General features: G+C 39.6%; 1 protein-coding gene across 6 annotated transcripts in view; it reads left to right on the forward strand.

Moving 5' to 3' along the window:
- Window positions 1–1,428: 1,428 nt before the first annotated feature.
- Window positions 1,429–24,794, forward strand: part of CAST (calpastatin) — a 122,163-nt gene continuing 98,797 nt past the window's right edge. Inside the window, exons 1-2 of one of the 6 annotated variants that reach the window (XM_059916809.1) lie at window positions 1,429–1,695; window positions 11,826–11,888. In XM_059916809.1, coding sequence (XP_059772792.1) covers window positions 1,621–1,695; window positions 11,826–11,888 — 138 coding nt within the window. In that variant the 5' untranslated portion in view covers window positions 1,429–1,620. Of the gene's footprint in view, window positions 1,696–2,261; window positions 2,363–11,825; window positions 11,889–24,794 lie in introns of those variants that run through there. The other 5 variants (XM_059916808.1, XM_059916815.1, XM_059916812.1 and 2 more) reach the window with 5 other exon arrangements.

The following is a 24,794-nucleotide window of genomic DNA, read 5'->3' on the forward strand; positions in this document are numbered from 1 at the left end:
AATTTTAAATACTCTGTTAGAAAATACCTCAAACTTTAATGGGAACAGTTCTTCCAGAGTCAGAATAATGTACTCGGGGATCCTGAATCTAGACCCTCTAGGATCCTGCGATAGATGCTTCCAGTTCCTGGGCCTGGAGGTGGGGCTATTATCTCACCTCTTTAGTTCTGTGTTTGCTTAAATTACTGTAGGTGTTTGGTCACAATTATAAAAGCATTTTTCATGCTTATGACATATTTTCCCTAATTATAAATGTAATTGAGGCCACCAATCAATTTTTCTTGAATGGACAATCATAGGCCCCATATCCAAGTTGATTCATTTCTACGTATAAATTCCTGTCCTACCGCCTGTTTGTTGGAAATATCAGATACATAGATCGTAAGTGGAACCCTTTAAGAGGAATTGAGAGTTTAAATCATTTCTCCCTGCTGCCCCCATTAGGAATGAGGCTAGCCAATCCCTTGAATAAACAGAATTCAGAATCCCTAAAAATGAGAAGGGAGAAGGAAACAAGAATTCGATTCTGCCAAATGCCATGCACCATTGACCAATCTTTCCTTACAACCTGCCCCCTCTCTTTCCAACGGTCTAAAACACAACATGGAAGACAGCAGTGACCTTGAGTCCCAAACTGTCAATGCCATTGCAGGGTAACAAGTTTTCTTGTCAGATCTGAGCCCAAACCGGCAGCAACTACAGGCAGACAATCGCTGCAGAGGAGCGTTTTCTAGTCAGGCTTGTTATATTTCACTTCAGGCTTGTTACATTTCACAGCCCCAAACCAGGAAGTGCTGTTTAAAATGAGCCAAAGACAAAAGCAATCCAGCCTCCAAAACAAAATTCGGCAGTCTCCAGAAAGCCTATAGGGGTTTAAACTTGGGACTGTTCTTTGGTTTCGATTGGAACCTAAGGCTTCCTCCACATAAAACATCATTAAACTTTCAAAATTGCCCCCCAAAGTAAAATGACATAAAACATACACAGGCGCGCGCGCGGCACACGCACGCACGCACACACACACACACACACACACACACACACACACACCCCAATTTGGTTTTGTAATACGCTTCCTAATCCAGATGGTCCAGGCTTGGGCCCGATTTCAGTTGGTAAATTCTTCTCCTAGCTAAACCAGGGCAGATTGCAGAAAAGGTGTCTAATTCTTGAAATTCTTAGGGTGGGGTATTGAGGCGTAGACGGGCCACGCCCGGGTCCCGCTCTCCCGTTGCACAACTGCAAGCCAAGTCTGGGCAAGTCGAAGGAGGAACCCCGCGACCTCCAGCCCCGCTTCTCTGTGACCCACGGGGAACCCAGCAGTCCTAGGGTGGAGGTGGGGGCATCACTGGGAGAAGATTCGGGGCCGAGGGTGTTAAGTTGCAGGCCGGGAGCCCCGGACCGCTACAGCCCGGGCGCAGCCAGCGGCGGGCAGGAAGGGGAGGGCCCAGCGGGGTAACCCCCGAGCGGGTTCGGGGCTGGGTCGGAAAAGCTGCCTCACGGGGCGCGCCCGCCAGCCCCTCCACTCCCTCCCTCCCTCGCTCCCAACGCTCCCCGCCCGGGCCTCCCTTCCAGTCTCCGCTGCGCCCTCCCCGAGGCAGCGTTCCCCGCGGCCTCGCCATGTCCCAACCGGGCCAGAAGCCCGCCGCCTCCCCGCGGCCCCGGCGCGCTGCGGCGGCCCGCCACACCCAGGAGGTGAGTGGCACTTGCGCCGGAGCCGCAGGGCTGAGCGCAGGGAGGACCCCGGCCCCGGAGCCGTGGGCCGCCTCCTTGGGGGTAGCCCGCCTGGCCTGCTGCCCCGTGCGCCCCCTCCCGAGCCTGAGAAGGACTTGGGACTCAGAACCCGCCTCTGGGCAGGTGACTGGAGGTGGCTGGGTGCTGCCGGGCCTGGGCCAAGTGTATTGGGCACGGCGCAAGCCAGATTGGAGTTGGCCTGCGCTGGGAAAAGTTGATTGATGAGACTGGGGTGAAAAGCGGTTGAGGATAAAAGGGGAATACATTTCATTCGGGACCCCGAACTGGGTGGGGTAGTTCAACTAAAAGTCGGGTCTTCCGCGTAAAGTCTGGGCTGCAGGGCGTGGCTGCCGGGAGAAATAACACTTCTTCCCTAACCAGCCTTGCGCCAAATTGGGCGGGGCGGGGTCAACCCGGCGGGGCAGGGCCGATGTAGGCCCCGCCCAGGTGCCGCCCCCGCTGACAGCTGTGGGGCTTGAAAAGCTCAGCGCCAGCCAGGTCTGGGGCAGGTGGAGTGCGAGCCCGGCCCCTGCTGCGCTGCACCCCGTGTCCTCTCCGGGTTCTCCGCCGCGCGACTCAGAACAAATCGGTTGTCACCATGGCATTCGCAAGCTGGTGGTACATGACGGTAAACTGGAGCGATCGTGCCTGGGCAGGACCGGAAACGGAATGGGCTTTGCCTTTCTGGGCGTGCAGGCGAGGTTATTGTGCAGGGTTTGGCGGGGAAAGGGTGGGGACCAGGTGCGACGTCCTCTCAGACCTTCAGTTTAGGCTCCGGGAGAGGCTGAGACTCACCCTGCGGTGGTATGTGCGAGCGAGCTCCGACGTGCAAGTCGGTGTGAGCAGACGCACCAGACTCAGCTCACGCTCACGAGTTGAATGGAACCGAATTGTTGCTGGAGGAATTCCGCCCTTGGACGCGGATTCCTGGATGAACTCAGACTCAGATCGAAAGAGCTCAGATCTAGTATTTGTTTTTAAGTCATAAGTAAATCTCAAAACTTTTAGAGGCATGTTGTTGGACGTGCATTCTCCAGCGCAAAGAAGAGGCAGCCAGGATTGGGGGCAAGGAGAAAATCCAAAACTCCAAGGAGCAGAAGCGACCGAGATCAAGACCCTTGTTGAGAATGAGAGAGAAAGAGGGAGAGAGAGACAGAGAGAGAGAGAGAGCCCACTGCTCTGTACTTTATTACTTGGATGAGGGGCAGAGATGTTCCGTTTGTTTAGTGCATTGAATGCTTGTCCAACCAATTAGGTGTGATAGCCAGTCAAGCTGGTACTTGTAATGTTTTGAACCAGGAAGCGTGATTTAACATTACGATGCTTTCCAAAAAAAAATACACAAATTTTGTTGACAGAAAGAATAAAAATATTTATATCCCATTGATTTATGGTGAGAACTTAAAAAAATAGTTAAAGTACACCTCTCTCTCGGCATGTGGTATTGGGAAAAGCAAGGGCGTTGTAATAAGATAGTATTTAGAGAGAAACGTCGTGTTGTAATCAGACAGTATTTAGAGAGAAACGTTGTGCTGGAATCAGTAAAATGTCCCTTTTCAGCCAATGGCCATTCACTGAGCACCTACTAAGTGGCAGACCCAGTACTAGCCTCGAAGTGGAAAACAAGACAGAGTTCTTGTTCTCAAAGGACAATGAGTCAACCTTTTTGAATCTGTTTCCACATCTATAAAATGTGGGTGATAACAGGTACCACATAAGGGTTGGTGAAGACTATTTACATTCATGAATCAAAGTACCATACCCATATACCTTTTTTTTTTTTTGAATTTTATTTTTTTATACAGCAGGTTCTTATTAGTCATCAGTTTTATACACATCAGTGTATACATGTCAATCCCAATCGCCCAATTCATCACACCACCATTGCCACCCCACCCCCTGCGGCTTTCCCCCCTTGGTGTCCATACATTTGTTCTCTACATCTGTGTCTCAACTTCTGCCCTGCAGACAGTTGTTTTAAAGTTTTTATCTAGTATATCTGCCATCTGCTCTTTCTCAAGGACAGTTTCCATTTTTTTGTTTGTTTGTTTGTTTGTTTTCCCCATTGAATGGGCAATAATTCTCTGTTTCTTTGCATGCCTTGTGAGTTTTTAGGTTTAAAACTGGACATTTGAATCTAATAATATGAAAGCTTTGGGAATCAGATTCTTCTCCTTCCCCAGGGTTTGCTGTCTTGTTTTGCTTTGTTTTGTTTTTGATTGTCATAGGCTGTTTTTTGTGCTGAGGTTCAGCCAAAAGTGTACGCTTAGGAGCTTCTCAGGTCTTTTCTGATCCTGCACTTTCCCTGGGCATGAGCAATCAATGATCAGAATACAGATCCCCAGTATTTGGAGAACAGAGTCCTTTTTGCCTTTCTGGTTCCAAGCTGCATGCTCTAATGCACAACTGCTTGCTGTGAGTTGGGGATGGGAAATGGGCAGCTGCTGCTGAGCTGAGCTGAAATTGATGGAAATTAACCAAAACTTACCATTTAAACCTTCCCCTGGAAGTTGCAAGTCTTTGATAGACTCCAGAATTTCAAAATAGTTATATCAGACAGATTCTGCCAGGGAGATTTTCGTCTAGATGGGAAGATGGATTCCTGGTGCCTCCTACTTCACCATCGTCCCAGAATCCTCTCTTTAAATTGTTTTAAGGATTGAAATCCTATTAATGTGATTCTAAAGCTCTGTTCTTCAAGTTATCTCATAAAAACTTACCCAGAAAGCTTTACAGCTACCATAAAGGGAAAAAAATCAAGTGTCTTTCAGTTAAGAAAAATGTAAAATAACTCCATCCAATGAGTACCTTTTATGTAAGTGCCTCCTCAGATGGGAGAGTCATTTAACCCAAGAAGAAAAAGGGTCTGTGGTTAGAGTTTTCCTAAAATGTATGGACTTCATTCTGACTGTGGAGAACTTATAGAACACAAAAATGATTCGGTAAAGGCCAAAGGTGTTCACAGGTGCTTATTGTCCGTCTACTATGTGTCACGTTTTGTACTGGGTGCCGTGGACACAAAAATAGTGCTGACAGTACGTTTCTGGTTTTTTCTTGCATTTCTCTTAGATAAAAATCACAAGCACATCCTAATAACTGCTATAAAAGCAGCAAAGTAACTATTGAAATTCTCATGGCATCATCTTTGACTTAGAGGAAGTTCAAAAAGCCTTACTGCAGGTGGACCCCCTGAGCTAAACATGGCAGAAAGGCAGTCAATGCTACTTCTGAAAACTGGACAAAAAGAGGGTGTGCCCTTACCCTGCCACCTGGCCATATCCACCAGAATGTTGAAATATTAGAGAAAAGTGTATGGAGTTCAGGTGAAATATGGAGATTTCAGAATTATAGTTAGGCAGTTAATCTTTAATATGTGTCTTCTTTTATGAGAAGCCCAAAGAAGGTTATCCTATATTTCTATGGTTTGATAACAAATGTTTTTAGAGAAGAAGAAAGATATAATGCATCACACTTACTTACTTTTTTAAAATAATTATTCTCCCCACAACACCTAGCCCACAGTGGCTACTCACTGATTATTTTTTTAGTAAATGAGCTCTTATGTGCCACTGGACACATATGCACACACACATGCACCACACCCTTACGAAGTATTTTATAGCATGGGAATTGCACATTAAATGTTATCCCTGTGACCAGCTTGGTATATGTTGTTTGAAAAATGAATTATCTATTCCCTGTGTACTTTGTTTCCTTATTTGTAATATGGAAATATGAGACTAATATAATACAGTGTCATGAAATGGGCAAAGTACTAAACATAAACTTATCAGATGAATCTGGTTCCTCTGTACTTATGAAAAGTAAAAAACTAAATTCTCTGCTGTATTATTTACCGCCTTAGAAAATGAAACCTTAAACGTTTGCTTACTTCTCATATTCATTTTATTGTCTCATAATTAACCACAATCAGATTGATGCCAGAGAAAAAGAAGGGAGTGGAATAACTTTTATTGTATTCTTAAAATGAACGAGGCAATGGGCCAGGCTCCTCATTAATATCAGCTTGTTTCATAAGTAAGCCAGCCCCTGGGGTAGACACCATTACCTCCATTTTACAAGGAGAAAACGGAAAGTTTAAATTATTTGCTGAAGGTCACATAGCCTTTCAGACCCACACTCCTTCTGTCTTATTAGAGTTTGTCAGGGAATGGAATGCAGGGAGTTGGTTACCCAGGTAACAGAGAGGCTGGGAAGCCAACTGGGGTGGATGAGGCAAAGCAGAGATTAGAAAGCTCGGGAAGCTGCTACCATTCCTAGACTGGAAAGAGAGAGGAAGAAGCAGGATCACCCTGCAGAAGCTGAAACCACCGCTGGCCCGTCCTGCAGGAGACCCTACTGGAGGGAGCTGGTACACATCCCTGCTACACCAGCTGACCAGGGTCAGGGCAAGGAATCCACCTGAGGGCAAACGGGTCCACATCTACACCAGGGAGACTGTCTTAAAGCAAAATCAGCTTTATATCTTGGGCCTTCTGTTTGTTTGCTGAACAGTCTTGTTTCAGAAAGCAGAATACATACAAAAATAGATTTTAAGGGATTTTGCAGGAAATATCAATTTGCACATTGTCTCTTAATTTTTCAAGCTATTTTTTTTCAACTTTTAAAATCTTTTATCTTGTTTACTAACCTGAAAAGAACGAATGTACTTCTCAGGGAACTTTTAGAGGTTTGTGGAAATGCAGTCATTCAATCATGAATTATTTGTCACATCCCCACCATAGGACTAGAAAAAAAAATAATATAGTTTACCATCTGGGGACTTCCCTGGTGGCGCAGTGGTTAAGACTCCACGCTCCCAATGCAGGGGGCCCAGGTTTGATCCCTCATCAGGGAACTAGATCCCACATGCATGCCGCAGCTAAGAGTTCGCATGCCACAGCTAAGGAGCCCGCCTACCGCAACTAAGGAGCTGGCGAGCTGCAACTAAGGAGCCCACCTGCCACAACTAAGACCCAGCTCAACCATATAAATAAATAATAAAATAAATAAATATTAAAAAAAATTTACCATCTGGCTGAAAAGGCAAAATATACATTTATGAAATAATCAGTAAGCAGGAGCGTATACAATGAAGTGCTAATTTGTTTGCTTTACTAAGAAACTAGAGACTAATATGCAATGTGAAGGCATGGTGTGCCATTAATAGGGCTAGTCAGGAAATGTTGGGTTGGACACAGGGCAGTGGGTTCCTGCACTGAGCAATCGGTTTACCCAGGAGGCCCCGAGCTGCCCTGGCCTGCCTGACCTGGGGAAGCTCCCATGGGTGCCGACTCAGTGGGGTGATTGGAGGAGCAGAAACCTCCACTTCCTGTTGTGGTGCCCACAGATCTCCTCTCCAAACAGTGGTTTCCAGTCCTAGCTGCATATTAGAATCAGCTGGGGAAGTTTAGGAAAATATATCTGTGCCCAGGCTCCCCCTGGACAAACTAAATCTAAATCCCTGGACTCTGGTTTGAGTGTTTCCAAAAGTGCTCTGGGCGCTTGTGACCTGCACTGAAAGATTAGACCCGTAGCTAAATGAAGGCTTTCTGATCCTTAGGAAGCAACCAACACCCCCCCTTCCCTGACAAGCCTTTGTCTCTGTGTGCAGTGGTGGAGCAGTGAGGGAGCTGAGCTGTGTGCACTAGAGTCCAGAGGGCACCAAGATTTCATTGCTTCGTGATTTTGCCACAGCTATCACTGGACACACAAATATTGACCTCAACTGTCATTCTCCAAGTTGCAGAAGGAAAATCTTCAAGCTGTTTTCAAATAACCTTTCCTGTTTTCTTAAACAGCTTTATTCAGACATAATTCATAATTTATCCATTAAAACATACAACTCAGTATTTTTTAGTATATTCTCAGGGTGGTCCAAGCATCACCTCGATTTAATTTTACAATGTTTTTGTCACCCCCTAAAAGAAACTCAGTACCTTTTTTAAAAAAAATTAAGCAGAGGCATTTCAGAAGCACACTAGCTTTTGGTGCTCTTTCACAGCTGAGCTTGGACTTGCAGAAGCTCATTTTTTGTCTGTCTTCTTTCTCTTTTAATATGTGTAGAAGTTTGATTTTTATCTTATCCTGTGATGTATACCCTTGTCTGTGCATGTATCAGGGTGTATCTGGGTAACGATGGGGAGGGTGCCCCAAATCCTCCAGAGTCGAAGACTGGCGCTGGCACAAATCCTTGGCTGGGTGAGAGCACAGCTCCAAGCTTTCCTGCTCCTTGCTCCTGCTGATTTCCTGACAGGTTTATGAGTTTGCTATGGCAGAAAATTTTATGCATATTAATGCTATCTTCTAGAACGAGGACAAAGGACAGCTGTACTTACCAAATATGTAGTGATGCCAGGAGGTGGAAACAGTTTGGAAAATTATTCCTTTTTGAGGCAAGATAGAAAAACTTTATCTGATATTTTCCCTGCCTCTGAACTCCTGTCACTCCATTCCTTCGTCTGTCTTCATCTTAGCTCCAGTGTTTCCCGTCTTCTGGGACCTTATCCTCCCAATGAAATGTTTCCTGCCTTAGGGCTGGCATCCTGCACTTCCTGTCTTTGCCTCCTCTCCAGCTTCTAATATAGGATGAAACTTATAAGTGTTGTGTGTCTGATTACTTTTATAAAAACAAACCAGTTTTAGAATAGGAAGGTTTTGTTGATTTGGGGGGTTGTTTTCCCTTTTAGAGCATTGGATTGAGACTTTCTTGATGGGCATCAAAAGTTTTTAGCTAGCTTTTAACTAGCCTGGTCTCTGGCCCGCAGACTATAATCCTGATACGTAGTGTGACTGAGGAGGATCTCACCTTTCAGATCCTTATTTCTTTATCCATAAAACGAGCTGCCAGTGTGTCCCTAGAGTTGCTGTGGCAGTAAAGGAGACCACATAGGGGAAATGCCCAGTGCTGGGCTTAGCACAAAGGAGATGCTTAGAACATGTTAGTTTCTTTCCCCTCTTACAGAAAAGTCCTTCCCAAATTTTTCAGGTTTGTGGTTCAGTTCCCAACCTATCACTCCTTCCCTTCTGCATGTTTCTCTCACCTCTTCCCAACCCACCAGCTATGTGTAGTAGTAGTAGACAAAGTTTTCTGTCTTCACTCTTTGAAAGACTTGCTGCAGGTTCCTAAGCTGGATCAAATTTGACATATATCATTCCCAAACATTTCATTTCACCAGCAGAATGGTAAGTGTGTGGAAAGTACTCAGTTATTCCATGAATTTAAAAATCAGTCACTTTGCATTTCTCTCAGTGAAAAGCTATAACTGATTTTATATCATTAATAGACTGCTGAATACTGAATAAGCCCCAAGAAATGGTCAGGGCAATGATTCATTTATAAAGTTGCTATTTACTGGATATTGAATGGTATTAGGTGATTCTTATTAATTCTGTTAGAGTTTTGTTGGAGTGATGATGTATTGTAGTTATGTAGGAAAAAGCCCTCAAATTAAGGAGATGCTTGATGACATGTTTAGGGGTAAAGTTTCAGGATATCTGCAATTTACTTTCAAACACAGGTACATATACAAATATAGATAGATCTTTGTCCATAATATAAGCAGATATGGCAATATACGGCAACAATAGTTAATAGTTGTTGAATCTAAGTGATGGGACTATTGACATTCATTGTATTATTCTTTCTACTTTTCTGTATCTTAGAAATTTTTTGTAATAAAAAAGCCAGGTTAAAAAAACTGGGAAAATATGGTCCATACAGTTCCTAAAAAATGTTGCCCTTTCATTATGTGATTTTTATGTCATTATGTCATTATGCTTACTCTACTGAGAGCAAATATGTCTTTTGAAATTATAAAATACCAATTCTTATAATACATAATTTTTATAAGTTGTCATTATATCTCAACATTTTAAAAAGCATTTGCTATATATATATATCACTCTCAAACTATTATTTGGAAACTGCATAATTGTGGGGGATTTTGAGCATTTCAGTGGAAGCAAATAACTGATGATGTTGGTTAACCTGGAGGACTGCAATTTTGAAACACCACCGGGAAACAACTTTATAAATGTTTTTAAGTAAAACATCTATCTACCTGTATTTTAGAGAGAAAAGGCTGTCTGCATGTTTACTTCAGGGTAATAAATCATAATATATGTTTGCCAACAAGCAGGAAGCAGAGTGGGACCTTGCGGAGAGCATGGAACCTTGCTCTAGACGAGAGCCAGTTGCCTTTTTAAGTTTTCTCATTTGTAAAATGGAATAATCATACTTCCTACAAGTAAATGAGGCACTCAAAACAGTATGCTCAGTGGATATTGTTGTTATTAGGTATTACCTATATCTAATCTGAAAAAAGTATAGAATTGGTGATAAGAAATGAATGTGATATCACAGTTCTAAATTTACCAGTTCTGGAAGGAGACAGATTGGGTAAATCTGCGTCATTGTAGACCCATCCCTCTCCAATTCTCTCTCCAAATGTTGAATAATTCTTCCCCCTAGTCTAACCTTTAAGAATCTTTTGCTTACCAATTATTCTAAAACTTATCAATTACCATCTAGCTCTGATATATATATGTGGGCTTTTAAATGCCTCCTGTTTTTTCAAGATCCATTAATTACTCAATACCGATTGCTCTCAACTGTGGACAAACTCTTGACTAGGACATCTGGGTAAAACAAGCCCTGCAGAGAGCTTCATTCACCAAGCTGCTGTAGTCTGCCTGCTTTTCTGTGGGGTCTACCCACTAATCCATGAGAGGCTTTTGTTTGGGGAAGAATTTTCCATTCATGAAAGTGATTTCTTTCTAGTTTTTTATGCAAAGAACTACTGAAAGATTTCACCCACATGTCTAATATTGCTTGGCCTTTTTCTTTTTTTTTTTACAAAAATATCTGTTGATATGATCAAAGGGAATATTATCTTATTTCATTTATCATAGTATAGTGACAAACAATAGATTTGAAGTCAGAAAACCTGCTCTGCAAACTTTTCTTATTTACTAGGTGTATGTCCTTACTAAAAGCACATCACATGACTTTTATTCTTAGTTTTCTTAATCCATGAAATCACATGAGCCTCTTTTTTTGTATCAGATAAAAGTGTATATGAAAGAGCCTTGTAAATAATAAAGAATGATAAAAATTATTACTATTACTGTTATTGCCATTCTTTTTAATTCGAATAACTTTAGTGACCTACATATTCAGGTTGTGATTCAGCTCTAGAGAACATAATGGGATTTTATGTTTCGATTTAACTAAAGGTCACTGGGGTCGAACCCAATGGTGAGCTTTTTATTTTCTTATATTTAGGTTCCTTTCCCCACTTTCTTGCACGTCCCACATGCGCAAGAAGTGAAATAATTCTTTGTCCCCCCTTTTCAGGAACATACAATTTTTTTTCATTTCTCAAAAAAATTCAATAATCTTCATGGCTTCTTTTATCTTATCAAAACAAATGAACATGTAAGCTACTTGAAGCTTTCATGTACCACGTAAAACTACTTCCTTTCATCACCAGTGTTCTAGTGAGAAAAATAATTCTGTTTCAGAACATAATGAAATTCTAAAGCCATAGTTAATGAAAGTTGCAGGTATGGTCTTTCCAATGCAGGGTTTATCTTTCTGTGTTGGTAAATACTCAGACAGAAAGAACTCCAGAGAATTTCCAAGAGCCACTGAAAGTGACGGTTGATAAGGGGTGGCCCTCCCTTGAGCTCATGCTGAACTGAGGCTTAAGTAATGGCTTAGGCTTAGCATGGTCCTCAGACATCTCATCTCCATGAGGAACCAGGTGTCTCTTATGCTGGCAATTTGGGCTTTAAAATTCCATGAGACATTCTGTAGGAGACGAGATGCCACCTTAGCATCACCATCAGATCTATGTCTGGTTAATTACAGACTGATTTTCTACATCCCAAATGAATGTCTGTAACTTCCCTTAATTTTTGAAGGCCACCTACGTCGGTGTAGAATTATCAACAGTTCTCAGGAGGAAGATGAAAGGGGTTCTTGTTTTTACAGTCTATATATTTAGCCTTTTGGGATTAAAGTCACTATTATATTATCTTGTGTCACCTCCCTCTATTAAACATTATCTTTTTAAATACTTTTATAGCATGCCGATGGAAAAACCAGTGGATCGCCTTCAAAGTCAGGAGAAAAGAGAGGATCAGATGAGGTAATTTCCACAATACTTGATTTTCATTTTCTCTAGTTTTTAAATTGTGAATTCTGTCTTGAAGTAAATAATGAGGTAGCAAATATCTCCTACTGGAATATTGGCAAATTTAATTTTAACTAAGATTTGATTCAACACTATAAGTGGAAATCATTAAAAATAAATTTAAAAAATAAAGTGTTCCTTGGAGAGGAACATCTAGAAGTAGTTTCCATTTCGGAATAGAACTCAGTTATTTAGGGTGTTTTCCCTGTAGAAATTGGTGAATCTTAACTGTTTTTTGTTTGTTGGTTGGTTTGTTTTGGTGAACAAAACATGTAGGAGGGGAAACCAAATGCTATAGTTGAAAAGGAAATCTTTTTTTATGAGAGTCACTGTGAAAGGAGAACAGTGATAACCTAGATTAAACCAGTCATTCAGGTTCATAAACAAAAGGGAGAGAAAAGGACTATTTTTACTTGGATCCATTCTGTGGAAATACTAGTAAAACCAAACCTCCTCACTTTGAGATGGGTTTTCTTTGAGCCTGTGAATTTCTCCTTTCACTGAATGATGCCCCGTTATGTGCACTGTTATCGTGGCCTGGTCTCCATGGAAGAGTCATGTGAAAGTGCTCTCCTCCAGAAGGGTACTGGGCTTGCCTTCCTTTTTCTGCCTTTCACATTTTAAATCTCAATGGAACATTCATCTTCATTCAGTAGAAATTGTTATCATCATTTCCAGTTTGTAAAAGAGCCAGGTCCTGAAAGGTAGATGGAAATTTAGAAAGCAAAAAGTGATCATTTTATTTTTCTCTATATTATTAACGTGTTTCCAGAAATCTGGAATCTAGCTCCTCTTTCTGCTTAGTTCCTGCAGTTTTGAAATATTCAGTATATTTCAATATATTCAGTATGAAGAAGGCCATTATGACTAGAACTTGCTATGAATTCTGCACTAAGGTTTTGTCCACAGCTGTCTATTATTGTTTCCATTACCAACACCCATGAAAATATATTTTAGATTATTTCTTACCACGCAAGTTTGCAGTAAGTTTTTGTACCCATGGAAGGCAAGATTTCTTTACAAAGTAAAAATAAATTTTTTATTAAGATTTTATCCTGCTTCTTGGTTATATTATTTAAAAATTTTTTCCATGGGAAAAATACCACATTTTTCCCCTTTTACTAGCATGAAAATCTATATAATATCACTCAGTTCCCCATCAACCCTACTCTTTAAATATATTCCCAGATAAGTTATCTATCAAATAGTTTCCTGTTTGAAAACTATAGTGTCTCTTTATTCTCCAGACTAGGAAATAATGTTTTTAGATATTATTCTCTATTAATATTTATCAAGTTTAAACTATTTGCACAAAAAAGGAAATCTTCTTTTCCAATATAATCAAGTGGATAGTGGCCTAGTTCTTATAGGATTATTCTCAACAACTATGTTATTTTGTGGAAGCTTAAATATTACGCCTTGAATGTACAGGCGTTGTTGGTTTAGGCAACAACTGCCTGGTGATAGGTCTTTTATATATCCAGACTATAAAGTGCCTTATTTTCATATTTACAAAGGGCTTGGGAAAACTGATAAGTAGTCCTGTTATCAATGCAGCCAGGGGAGAATTTGAAACTTCTGTGTCAGTATGATGACTGTACTTTCAGTTTTTTGAAACTGAAAGGCTGAACTTCCACCTTGAGAGACGAAAGAAAGAATTTTTCTATCCTTTATCAGCAATTCAGGCAAGTCTGACATTGTTTCATAACACTTCTGAGAAATTCAGATTTACAACTCTTGCACTTGTGCCAGAGCCTGTTCATATCGGTCTGTTCTGCTCTGTCCCAGCTGGCAGAAGAAAAGAGAGGAGATAGAGGCTTTGCCCTGCTTCCGTGGCATAAATCACTGCAGAGATTCAGATAGTCTGAGATTGAAGATTGTTTATTATCTCACCAAATTCTGCCCATATCTATTTGATAGGGTGGACAGATGTGTGGGTGTGATAATTTGGTAGTCGAGTTATATTTCCAATATGGTCTGTCTCTAAAGAATCTCTAATTCTTTATGTCATGTGCAGTTAAGTCATTGATGACATACTATGGCCCTGGAGACAATTCAAGGAAACCATCCTACATTAGGCATTATTTTAGCCTTTATGTTCATGATTATAAAACCATGTGCAATCTGGACTTGTAATCTGCCTATTCTACCACCCACAGTCGGCTACCATCCTCGTAAGATTACCAGAGAAAGGTTTCCCAAAACAGATTCTTTCTCCCAAATATTTTCTCATCTACTGCTCTGTTGAACAAGAAGTGAGATTAAGAAGCTTAGTTTGGGTTTTTGGTAATCCATTTTCAAACTAGCGTGTACCTCCAAAGGGTGAATAATTTGTTATCCCCAAGCATATGCAAACATACTGGTTAGGCTTCCAAGGACAAACTCGGGCCTTTGAAACAAAGTCAGTTTGAAAATGTGCTTTCTATGCTCAGGGGTACTTCTCAGTATTTTTTCCTTCTCCTTTCATTGCTCTGCTGCATTTCATTTGGAGATGCAAGAAAAAAGGTACAGAGGAGGACTTCAGGAAGATTTAACCAGGAGTAAAAATGATTAGTGTTAGGCAAGAACCATTATTATATTGTCATATGTAAAAATATCTGGGGATGAATGCAGCTGTGTGAATTTCAGAGCTCTTTTTCTCCTGCTACCATTAAATAGCTCTTACTTGTCTTGCGTATGACCCCTATTCAACCACTAAGTGATCCTAGGAGGTCTGCAGCAATTTTAATAGACTCTTGCAACTAAAATATCATTTGTCATGTTGCATTTGCAATATAAATGCTTGAGGATGGAGTTGAGTAAGTGTCTATGAGAATGTATTTTTTTGTTTTTTATGACAATCGTTATGAACTTGTTAAGTCCTTCTCAGATGTAGAGGAATTGTAAGACCAAAAGTTGCATGGACTAACAAGCCAAAGATAAAATGACTAGGGAGCAGGAAAAAGAAAAATGAAAACATTTATTAGTACCTTTAAATACAGTGGAACAAAGTAGCCTTCACAAACCTACAATCAAATCTATTTGATGTATTTGACTGACACATCTGGCCACACTGGGTGAGTGTAAGCATCTTAGCAACGTATTTCAGTGAAGTCCTGAGGAAGGGAATTTAAAGCATATGATGGGACGTTTATATTAGGGGATGCTGGATAAAGGGTATACAGGAACTCTCTGTACCAGCTTTGCAACTCTTCTATAAATGTAAAATTATTTCATAATAAAAAGTTAAAAATAAAACAAATAAAAGCAAACAAACAAAAAATAAAGCATATGATGGGCATGATTTCACAGAGCCAGTTTTAAGAACTTCAAATTTCATAATGGATATATTTTTATGGATAAAGAAAGAGAGATAATAGAGTTGAAATTGTGCCTTAAAGGAAAAGATATTTGATAAATTTTCTTTACCATAATAGCATTGGTGGCATTCTTTTCCTCAGTGTTTACCTTTCCTCCTTCAAAAGTGCGTGAATAAGTATTGAATGACTCCAACATTTTAAAATTTCTTTCTAACATTTTTTCTCTTGATGAAATTAGTCTTTTTTTAATCACAAAAGTAATATGTACTTGTAAAAAACAAAAGTATTACCCAGTCTTACCACTTAAATTATAACTGCTGCTATGAAATTGTGTATATTCTCAAATTAATGTGATGATATTGTGTGTTCATAATTACTATATATACTATACTGATTTTAGTAACTTTTTAATGATCATACAGCTAAAACATAACCATTGAAGAAAATTTAGTAAGTACTGACAATTTTAAAGAAAAAACACTACCATCTAGACTTCTAGTACCTAGAGAGATGGCCACTATTTCCATCTTTGAGTATTTTCCTACATCTTTTTTCTATGTGTATATATTATGTTTAAGCTGAGATAACAAAGGAACATCCCTAACAAGGCCTAGACTAAAAATGATAAACTATGTGCTTTGTGATAGATAAATCTTTTCCAGTCAAAAAGAGTCATCATTGTGTGTGACTTTTGAATACATAGAGAATTGTATTTAAGTACCTTGGCATTTAATATAGCATTTAATCTGGTCATTATTTTATGCTGTGTTTTTTGTTCAAGAAGTTTGTTGGGTCGGTGTTCCCACTAGCAAGTGATATAGCCGTCCTTAGCAAATTCTGGAAGAGTGCCACAGCAAATGTTATTTTAAGGGGTGATAGGTTATTACAATCTCTTGTCCGTTTTAACTGTGGGGAGTTGATTGTGGCTGGACAAGTTCATGTCCCAGTGCCAAGAAGGAGGCAAAGCTGAACAGGTGCCCCAAGGGCAGTCCCACCTGGCTTACCTAGAGATCCAGAATCCCCTGGGTGTCTGATCTGGAAGGCTAAACTCACTGAAGGAAGTTCCAAAATCCTTTTCAACTGTAGTTTCCCCATTTTTTAGTTCTAAATTTTGACTTATTTCTTCATTGACTAGAATATTTTTTAAGATAATTTTTTTCTGCGAAGGAACACGGATGGTGATTTTCTGTGTCTGTGGATCCTAAGCATGTTTTTCTGCTGGCTTCACACAAGAAATTAGTACAAAACTGTACATTTTTGGGTAACAGTTCTGTTCCCTTGAAGTTCTGTACCTGTTGCTCCATGGTCTTCTGACTTTTTGTGCTATAGAGAAGATGTCTGGGGAAGCCTTATATTTATTTTTAGGAAGCTTGTTTTTCCTGCTTTGGTGCATATGCGGTTTCTTTTTCCTTTATTCTTACAATTTTTAAAAATTGCCAGGACGTGCCTACATATGTGTTTTTCTATTAATTTTTTCCTGGAATGTCTATTTTTAAATTATTGCTCTTATTTTAGTTTCTTTTTAAACATACATATAATTCTGAGATTAGACATTAATTAATCACCTGCCTCAGTTTTCTCTTTGACCTTTACCTTTGCATTCTTCCGAGTTTCTGAAGTTTATCCCCCATATTTTTATTTCTGTCATCTAAATTCTGCTCCTTGAAATTTCCATTACAGGTTTAAATTTTGCCTTTTTTTCCTGTTTCATTGTACCCCTCTCTAATCTAATTTTCCCTTACCTCTCTTTATGTTTCACTCTGTTATCGTCCCATCTCCATCTGCTCTGCATCTGTAGCTCTCTACCCGGGTTTCATGAAGGTAATACCATCATGTTTCCTATTAAGGATGCAGACTTCTTTTCTGCAATTTTCTTCTTGTAGTATATCATTTTATGAGATTTACCGTCTCTTTCAGTCTTCAGGAAAATGATGTGTCTTGCTTGACTCTGTTCCTTTGTTTCTGCGTCTTCTCACTTCTCTGATCAAATTTATTCTTGGGAACTCAGGGAAGGCCTAGGAGGCTAAAGCTTTTCTACAAACAAGAGGCTGGTGGAGGACTGGGGTGGGGGGGGAGTGGGCGGTGGTCTTTCCCAGGAAGGCCCCCTAGGGTCCTGCTCAGTTACAGTTAGAGTGGAGATTTTGCCTAGATTTTGGCAATTCCCTGACTTTATTTGTTGTTTGGTAAAATTCCATCCTCTTCTGTGAGAAGATGAGTAGAAACTGCTGTCGAGATTATTTTACACTAGGAATTCCTGGCCTTGTCTCATAATGATACTCTTTAGCTTCTTGAATCAAGTCTCCTCTTTTCTAGATTTCTTCAGGCATAACCTGTGAAATAGGCTTTCGTTTCCGACTCTGTTCTGTTTATTAACTGTGTGTAGCTCTTCGTGAGTTTCAACAGACGGGCTTGAGGTTTACGAGTTTGGAGATAATCAGTTTGGAGGAGGCATTCTATGTCTCCTCTTTTCTGGGATTTCTCTGTGTGGTTTCTGGTGCATTTGCCTTCTTCTATGTGTATGTCATCGTGATAGGTTACTGCTTGCCTTTCAGTGGGTGAAACTTATTTACATAGGTATTAGACTTAGTATTTTCTTATGTGGAGCCTACCAAATGGGTCTACATGAGCAATCCATGAATTTAAGTTCAAAACCTACAGTTAAAATACCAGACATTATGTAGACATTCAAATAGCCTATTTATCCTAAGACATGTGTTCAGGTTGAATTCTGAGAAAAATGCGGGAAGCTTATAAAATTCAGGAGAAAAATTCTTTGCCATTCTGAGACCATAGTGAGAGCATCTTCTTTCTCATGTGCTGTGGAAGCTTTGAAGAGCCACACTCCTAATCCAATTAGCCTGCCACCCACTCCATGGTTCCCACGGAAGCAGCACATTGTAGTTGCTGAGTGCAGACTCTGGAGTCCCACTGCATGGACTTGCTCCCAGCTCTGCCATTTCCTAGCTGTGTGTTCTTGGGCCAATTATTTTGCTTCACTAAGGGTACCTTCCTCATGTGTAACATGGAGATAATAATAGCCTCTACATAAGTTAATGTGAAGATCAATGAGACCAAGCATATGAAGTGTCCAGAACAGTGCCTGGGACATACGAAGTGCCATATAGATGCAAGCTGCTATTATTGTTATTATTATTACTACTATTATTATTGTTGTTGCCTTATTATTATTACTATTACTAGGCAATGAAGAGAACATTGTTTAGCAATAAAAGTGAGCCCCTTATTGATTTCTAACCAGGACTCAAATTCTTTTGTTGACTACATATTGCCAAGCCTTTCCCATTAAAACAGGAAGGAAGTGTGGTAGTTCATTAAGCTTAGTAGTCCTTTTGTTTCAAAACAACTCTGTGTAACACCCAGAAACATATGCCAATTGCTAGGAAGTACAGTCCCTCTTTAACAAAGAATATGAAGATAATGTGCTTTTAAATTAAGAATCTGTGATATACAAAATGTTATATAAGTAGTAGGGAGTGGCTAATAAAAATAGTTAAGCATTTTGCCTCTATAAAAGAACATATAAATATATCAACATTATATCATACAGCAATAAAATACCCTTCATTCTTGCACTTTCGAGTAATGAGCCTAATTGCCTAAGATCTTAGGTCCCACCAAAATTGTCTCTGAAGAGTGTACCTTATAGCATAGGAAATTGGAATCAAAGTTAACAAAATATCAAAGGAATTGAATAGGAGTTAAATTTATTGACTTTAGAATAGATCATAAGTCCTGGAAACCTGATGGACAAGTCAATTAAATATGAGTCCTGAAATATCCTGTTTTAAAGTTTATATTTTTTCAGTCTTATCTCTAGACTTTATTAGCTTCTCAAAGATACAGGAATGACTGATTCAAAGGGGATGAAAGGGATGATTACCTGAAATTGTGCCCATAGCAAGATACCTGTGTCATCTAAGGACTGAATATGTATGATTCTTGTCATAAAGTCAATAATATTTTATCATATACCAAACATACATAATAGCTTGTTATGGCCTTCCAAAAACAGTTCATTTGTGAAATCAAACTCTCTCAGCAAGTTGACATCATAAAGTCTTTTATGTTTCAATCAGCATTATTACAGAATGCTTAGTAAATGTGTAAAGCACTGATTTAGTGTCATAAAAAATTATTAAAAACTCTCTATCCCTCATCTTCTAGGACATTATGTGAGATGATGCAGTGATTCTCAAGTTTTAACATGCCTAAGAATCACCTGGAGATAGTATGAAAATTTCAGACTCCTGGACCCCATCTCCAAACATTCTGATTTATCAGATCCAAGGTGGGATCAGGGAATCAGTATTTTTACCAGTCACCCCAGGTGACTCATATCTTCTGATGGTGGTCTTCTGAGCACATTTTGAGTAACACACATAATTCTTATAGAGCGCATAACACAGTTCCTGGCACACATGAGCTTTTCTTCCTTTTTTCTTCTTCTCATTTCCTTTTTCCTTTATTTTTAAGATGCCCCCCATCGACCCCATCCCTTAGCCAACTCCGCTTTACCGTGTCCTGGGGGCAGGGAGGGTGGCTCTGAAGCACATCAAGGGTGCTGCAGTTTCAAGGGATCATTGAACCACATGGGAGGCTTTGGGTGCAGGGAGCTGGTACTTACCCTATTTCTTCCCACTTCTCCTAGGACCTTGTTCCTTCAACTATTCCCTCCTTCCTTTTACTCTTTATTTAATGACTCCTCTTTAGACTACTTATCGGTTTAGTCTTCCTCATCATAAACTATTTAAAAATATTTCTTTTGAAACCGCTCAAGCTCCCATTCCATCTTCCTTTCTAACCCTCACTGACAAAATTCTTGGTTGAAATTATCGAAGAAAAGAGTGTAGAGAGAGAAGAGAGAAACTAAAAGCAAACGTTGATAAATGCCTGCGTGGAGGATGTAGGAAGGAGAAACCAGTGAACAAGTGAAAGAAGAAGCAACTAAAGGGGCGGGGGGGGGGGGGGAAGCTGGATGTTGCAGTGCCATCTGTGGGGAGGCTGGAAGAAGGGTCTAGGCTGATAATAGTTCTAGAATTGTGAGGGCTGAGGAAGGTGTCTTGTTTGGAGATTGGGGTATTGTAGGTTCCCTTGGGAGCTGTTCTTGTTATGTTTGACAGGGTGCTGAGTAAGTGGAGATTCCGCATAGATGACTGCTCTTCCCTTCCAATGTACATGCATTTATATAGCAAACATCAGATAAAGCAAAAAAATAAAAAATAAAAGTTGAAATCAGTGTTGATTTACACAAAAAGAGATAAGTGTGACCAAGATGGCATCACATGGTACAGATTTCTTGGATTGTTTGCCAGATGTTTACAGGTAAATGGATTCATTTATTACAATATCAAATAAGAAAGACATTATTTGGAAAGAACTCTGGAGTGAATTCTAAACATATGTTTATCTTAATCGTTAAGAATGTAGACTTCCTGGTTCGTTTTTCACATTAGGCACCCCTGTTCTCCTTCTTTTGCAAATCAAGCCTCTTACTCCTAAGTGGTCTAATTTGAGCTCAAGATGCAGAATATTTGGACTTTAGTACATTCCAGAAATATATCACTCTGAAATCTGCAAATACAGTCTCAAAGAAAACACTTTTCTTACAGGAAACTGAAAGCTAAAGTGATCTCATATTCACATTCCAATTTTGGTTTCATATAGTGCTTGGGATAAAAATTACTTCTCTGAATACAATTCTGTTACTTTTTTTTCTGCTTACTTTCTTAAAACACTGAGTAGACTCAGTAAAGTCTGAAACCATACATCTATTTCACTGAAAAGTGAAAGCCGAGTAGAAAGCTGAATGGCTAAATTTTTAAATAATGCGTTTAAAAAATAATGAGGGTTCTTACTACCAGCTATGAGATGAGACGTTGCTGAATTATTTGTTATATAGATCTGGTAATAGCTGCCTAACTTTAAACATACAGTTCAGGGGACACCCAGTGGTTAAAAGGAGGAAATTTCTTGCTGTGGTACAGTGTTCAGTTGGAATAAAATATTTCTTGTCTCAGCAGTGACAATACATGCCGACTTTGTTTTTCTGAATGAGCATATGTTAGGAGTGTGTGTGTGTGTGTGTGTGTATTTTAAGAAGAAAGGGCCTTGATTTTGACTTTTATATAAATTTTTTCAAATATTTGAAAACTTACAAATTATAAGATTAGAAATGTTAGAAATATGATTAAACTTTTCCTTTAATGAAGACATAAGTGGTATTTAGAAATGAGAAATAAGTGACTGAGAGTCATGAATAAGAAAAAAAATTAAATCTTTTTGACCGAGAAATTCCAATTCTAGGAATTTGTTTCAAGTACATAATCAGAGGTGTACTCGATAACTATGTACAAAGATATTCTCCATAGCTTTATTTATAATAATAACAAACTAGGGGAGAAACAAATGTACAGCCATAATGAATTGGTGAAGTTACAGCACAAACATAGTGACTAAGGCATCTTTAACACCATGCTTTGAAGAACATTTAACAATGGAGGAACATGTTTATGTTAGGTAAAGAAAAATGATGAAAGACCAACAATTCCATGTATTTAACAGATTGTGCATATTTTTGTATTTGCATAAAAATAGAAAAATAACTGAAAGTAGTTGTCTTGATTGGTAAGATTCGGAGTAATTTACGTTTTCTTCTTACTACTTTTCTCTTTATTCTAAATGTATTTTTTTTAATCAGAGGGAAAAGAATAACAGCATAGATAATAAAAGAATAACGGAAGAGAGTGTTTTAACAATGATCAAAACTAAATTTATGCATCTGTCTGCTTAGACTTTAAAGGGAGAAGTGTTTTACATGTGAGTCTTTTTCCTTTGGAGCCTTCCAGAGTAAGGCGGCTGCCGCCACCGTGTGTGTGTGCGTGCACGCGTGCATGCACATGTGCATGTGTTTGACTAGAAGTGCATTTCTTAGATATGGACAGAGAATTAGGTTTTAAGCACTAAGGCAGCTTAGAGGGGAAGGATTTTTTTTTTTTTTAATTTATTTTTGGCTGCGTTGGATCTTCGTTGCTGTGCACGGTCTTTCTATAGTTGCAGCGAGCGGGGGCTACTCTTCGCTGTGGTGCTCGGGCTTCTCATTGCAATGGCTTCTCTTGTTGCAGAGCACGGGCTCTAGGCGCGTGGGCTTCAGTAGTTGTGGCACACGGGCTCAGTAGTTGTGGCTTGCGGGCTCTAGAGCGCAGGCTCAGTAGTTGTGGCGCACGGGCTTAGTTGCTCCGCGACATGTGGGATCTTCCCGGACCAGGGCTCGAACCCATGTGCGCTGCATTGGCAGGTGGATTCTTAACCACTGCGCCACCAGGGAAGTCCCAAGGATTATTAATTATTTTTAATTTATGGTCCCTTGAAAATCCGATGAAAACTGATCTTTTTCTCTGAAAAGGACATACATATGTGAATACAAGAATGCAAAAAAAAAAAATATGACATACAACTTAAAGAGATTTAGAGATACACACCATCCCCACCCCTGGGGTGGGGGCAGTCTTGTCGAGTAAATATATTCAGGAGGCATCATCTAATATTTTCCCAGTTGGCTTGTTGTTGATGGCTGAAATTCCACCATTAGCAACTTCCTTAAACTTTGAGTTAAGCATTGCCTTCCCTTGGGTCCTCTTTTAAATTGTGGATGTTCCTAGGAGGGATAATATATTAATTATTAACACTTTGGTGAGAAGTAGTTTAATAAGAGGGAAAACGAATTATGTAAGAACTACTTTTATAGATTTGATAAAGGTAGTAGAGAACTATCGATCATTTGATATTGATAGCTAACACATATGTAGGCATTACACACACACACACACACACACACACACGCACACACCCCTTACAACCACCCCATTCTCCTGATGAGGAAATTGAGGCACAACTTGATTAAATAACCTGTCCAGGGTCACACAGTTATATAATAGTGGAGCCAGGATGGAACATATTTTCCAGTCTATACTTTCAACTAGTATCCAAAACTGTTCATAAAATTATCTATTTTCAGAATTCTACCTAAAGCCAACTCCATAGACTTTCTTACCACTGTTGTCAATTTTTGTAACTCACTTCTCTAACTTTTCACTGCCTTCTTTCTTCCTTGTATTATACCCTCTTTTTACTCAGGAAGATCATAAAACAAGGTGAAATCATTCCCATTCCCTTGGATCTAAAATGTAAGTGTAGGGACAGCTGCTCCCTCCTTATGGATAGTAAATGAAGCACGGAAGGAAGCTAAGTCACAGCAGAGGTAGAGCCAGGAGAGAGATAGCGTTCTCCTGACTCCCAGTCGATGCAGCCATCTCGAGACTAGAAAGACATGAGCTAGACCACTTCAAAGACTTCCACTTGGAGACGATGAATGGCACTGAATAATCAGGAAAAAAAAATTCAGTGCTGGCCACCATAACGTGTGTTATTAAGGGCTTTGTGGAGGCGATGTTTCATTCACTGAGTAAATTTCTATGTTAGGTTGTGAGTTAATAGTAAGACATCATTATGACCTATTTATCAGTGTTTCCCAGGGGGCTAACATATCCTATTTACCAAATTGCATTGGGGGTAGCACCCATTTATACTTCCTTCTGTAGTCATAGCAACTTGTACTTGTTTGTAGACTACTTACAACCATGGTGTCAAAGAACATTTGTGAATAAGAGTCACAGCCTTATAATTGCTAGTGTTGGGGTATCTGACCTCCCTTTGAAAGACAGTCTTTTCCTAGATACTATTTTCCAATAAAGCATGTGTTTTCATGTGGAAACACAATATTGCTTTTCATTTTGGGGGGTGACTATTAACTAATGGAACTGATTTGTCAACAAATGTGTCAAAACATATATTTTAATGAGAGTTCTTATCCTGAAAAATACTACATTTCATCAAGCCTAGGACACCACTGATCTAAAAATGCACTGATTCGAAAATGCTAAGAAAGAAAAAAACTCTCAGCTAAAAATAATGTGTTGAAGTTTCTGAAGACCATTTAACAAACAGAATTTTAAAAATGGCTTGAGCAATTATTTGAATGTGTCAGCTACCAAGTTGAACCCTTGAGGGTTTCGATGTTCATTTAATGCAAACATTCTTGTGTATTTGTGTGCTCACAAATTCTGTCAAATATAACATCTAATCTGTTATGTAACGGATTATTGCAAACTGGAGAATCCCTAGCCTGCTTTCTCTTGAGGGCTATTACTTTGGTGGAAAGGTGGACCAGTTGCCTTTCTCACACTTCGGGATGGAGGAGAGAATCACTGGATTGGAACCTGCAGGAACTCTTTGACACCTTCATGGCAGGGAAAGGCACTGTGTCTTAGCTGGGGCAGAACTCTCACCCACAGGTTGACTTCATTATCACTGGAATCTTTGGGGGATGGGAATCTAAAACCCAACTTGACCCTTTCTTCGTACCCAACTCCTCACTCTTACAAGGTATTTGTTGAGCTTCTTGGATTGGTGAGTTTATAGTTTTCATCAAATTTGGATATGTTTGGACCATTATTTCTTCAAATATTTTGTTTTGTCTCCTCAT

This window comes from Balaenoptera ricei, chromosome 3 (genome assembly GCF_028023285.1).
Source record: "Balaenoptera ricei isolate mBalRic1 chromosome 3, mBalRic1.hap2, whole genome shotgun sequence".
Lineage (NCBI taxonomy): Eukaryota > Metazoa > Chordata > Mammalia > Artiodactyla > Balaenopteridae > Balaenoptera > Balaenoptera ricei.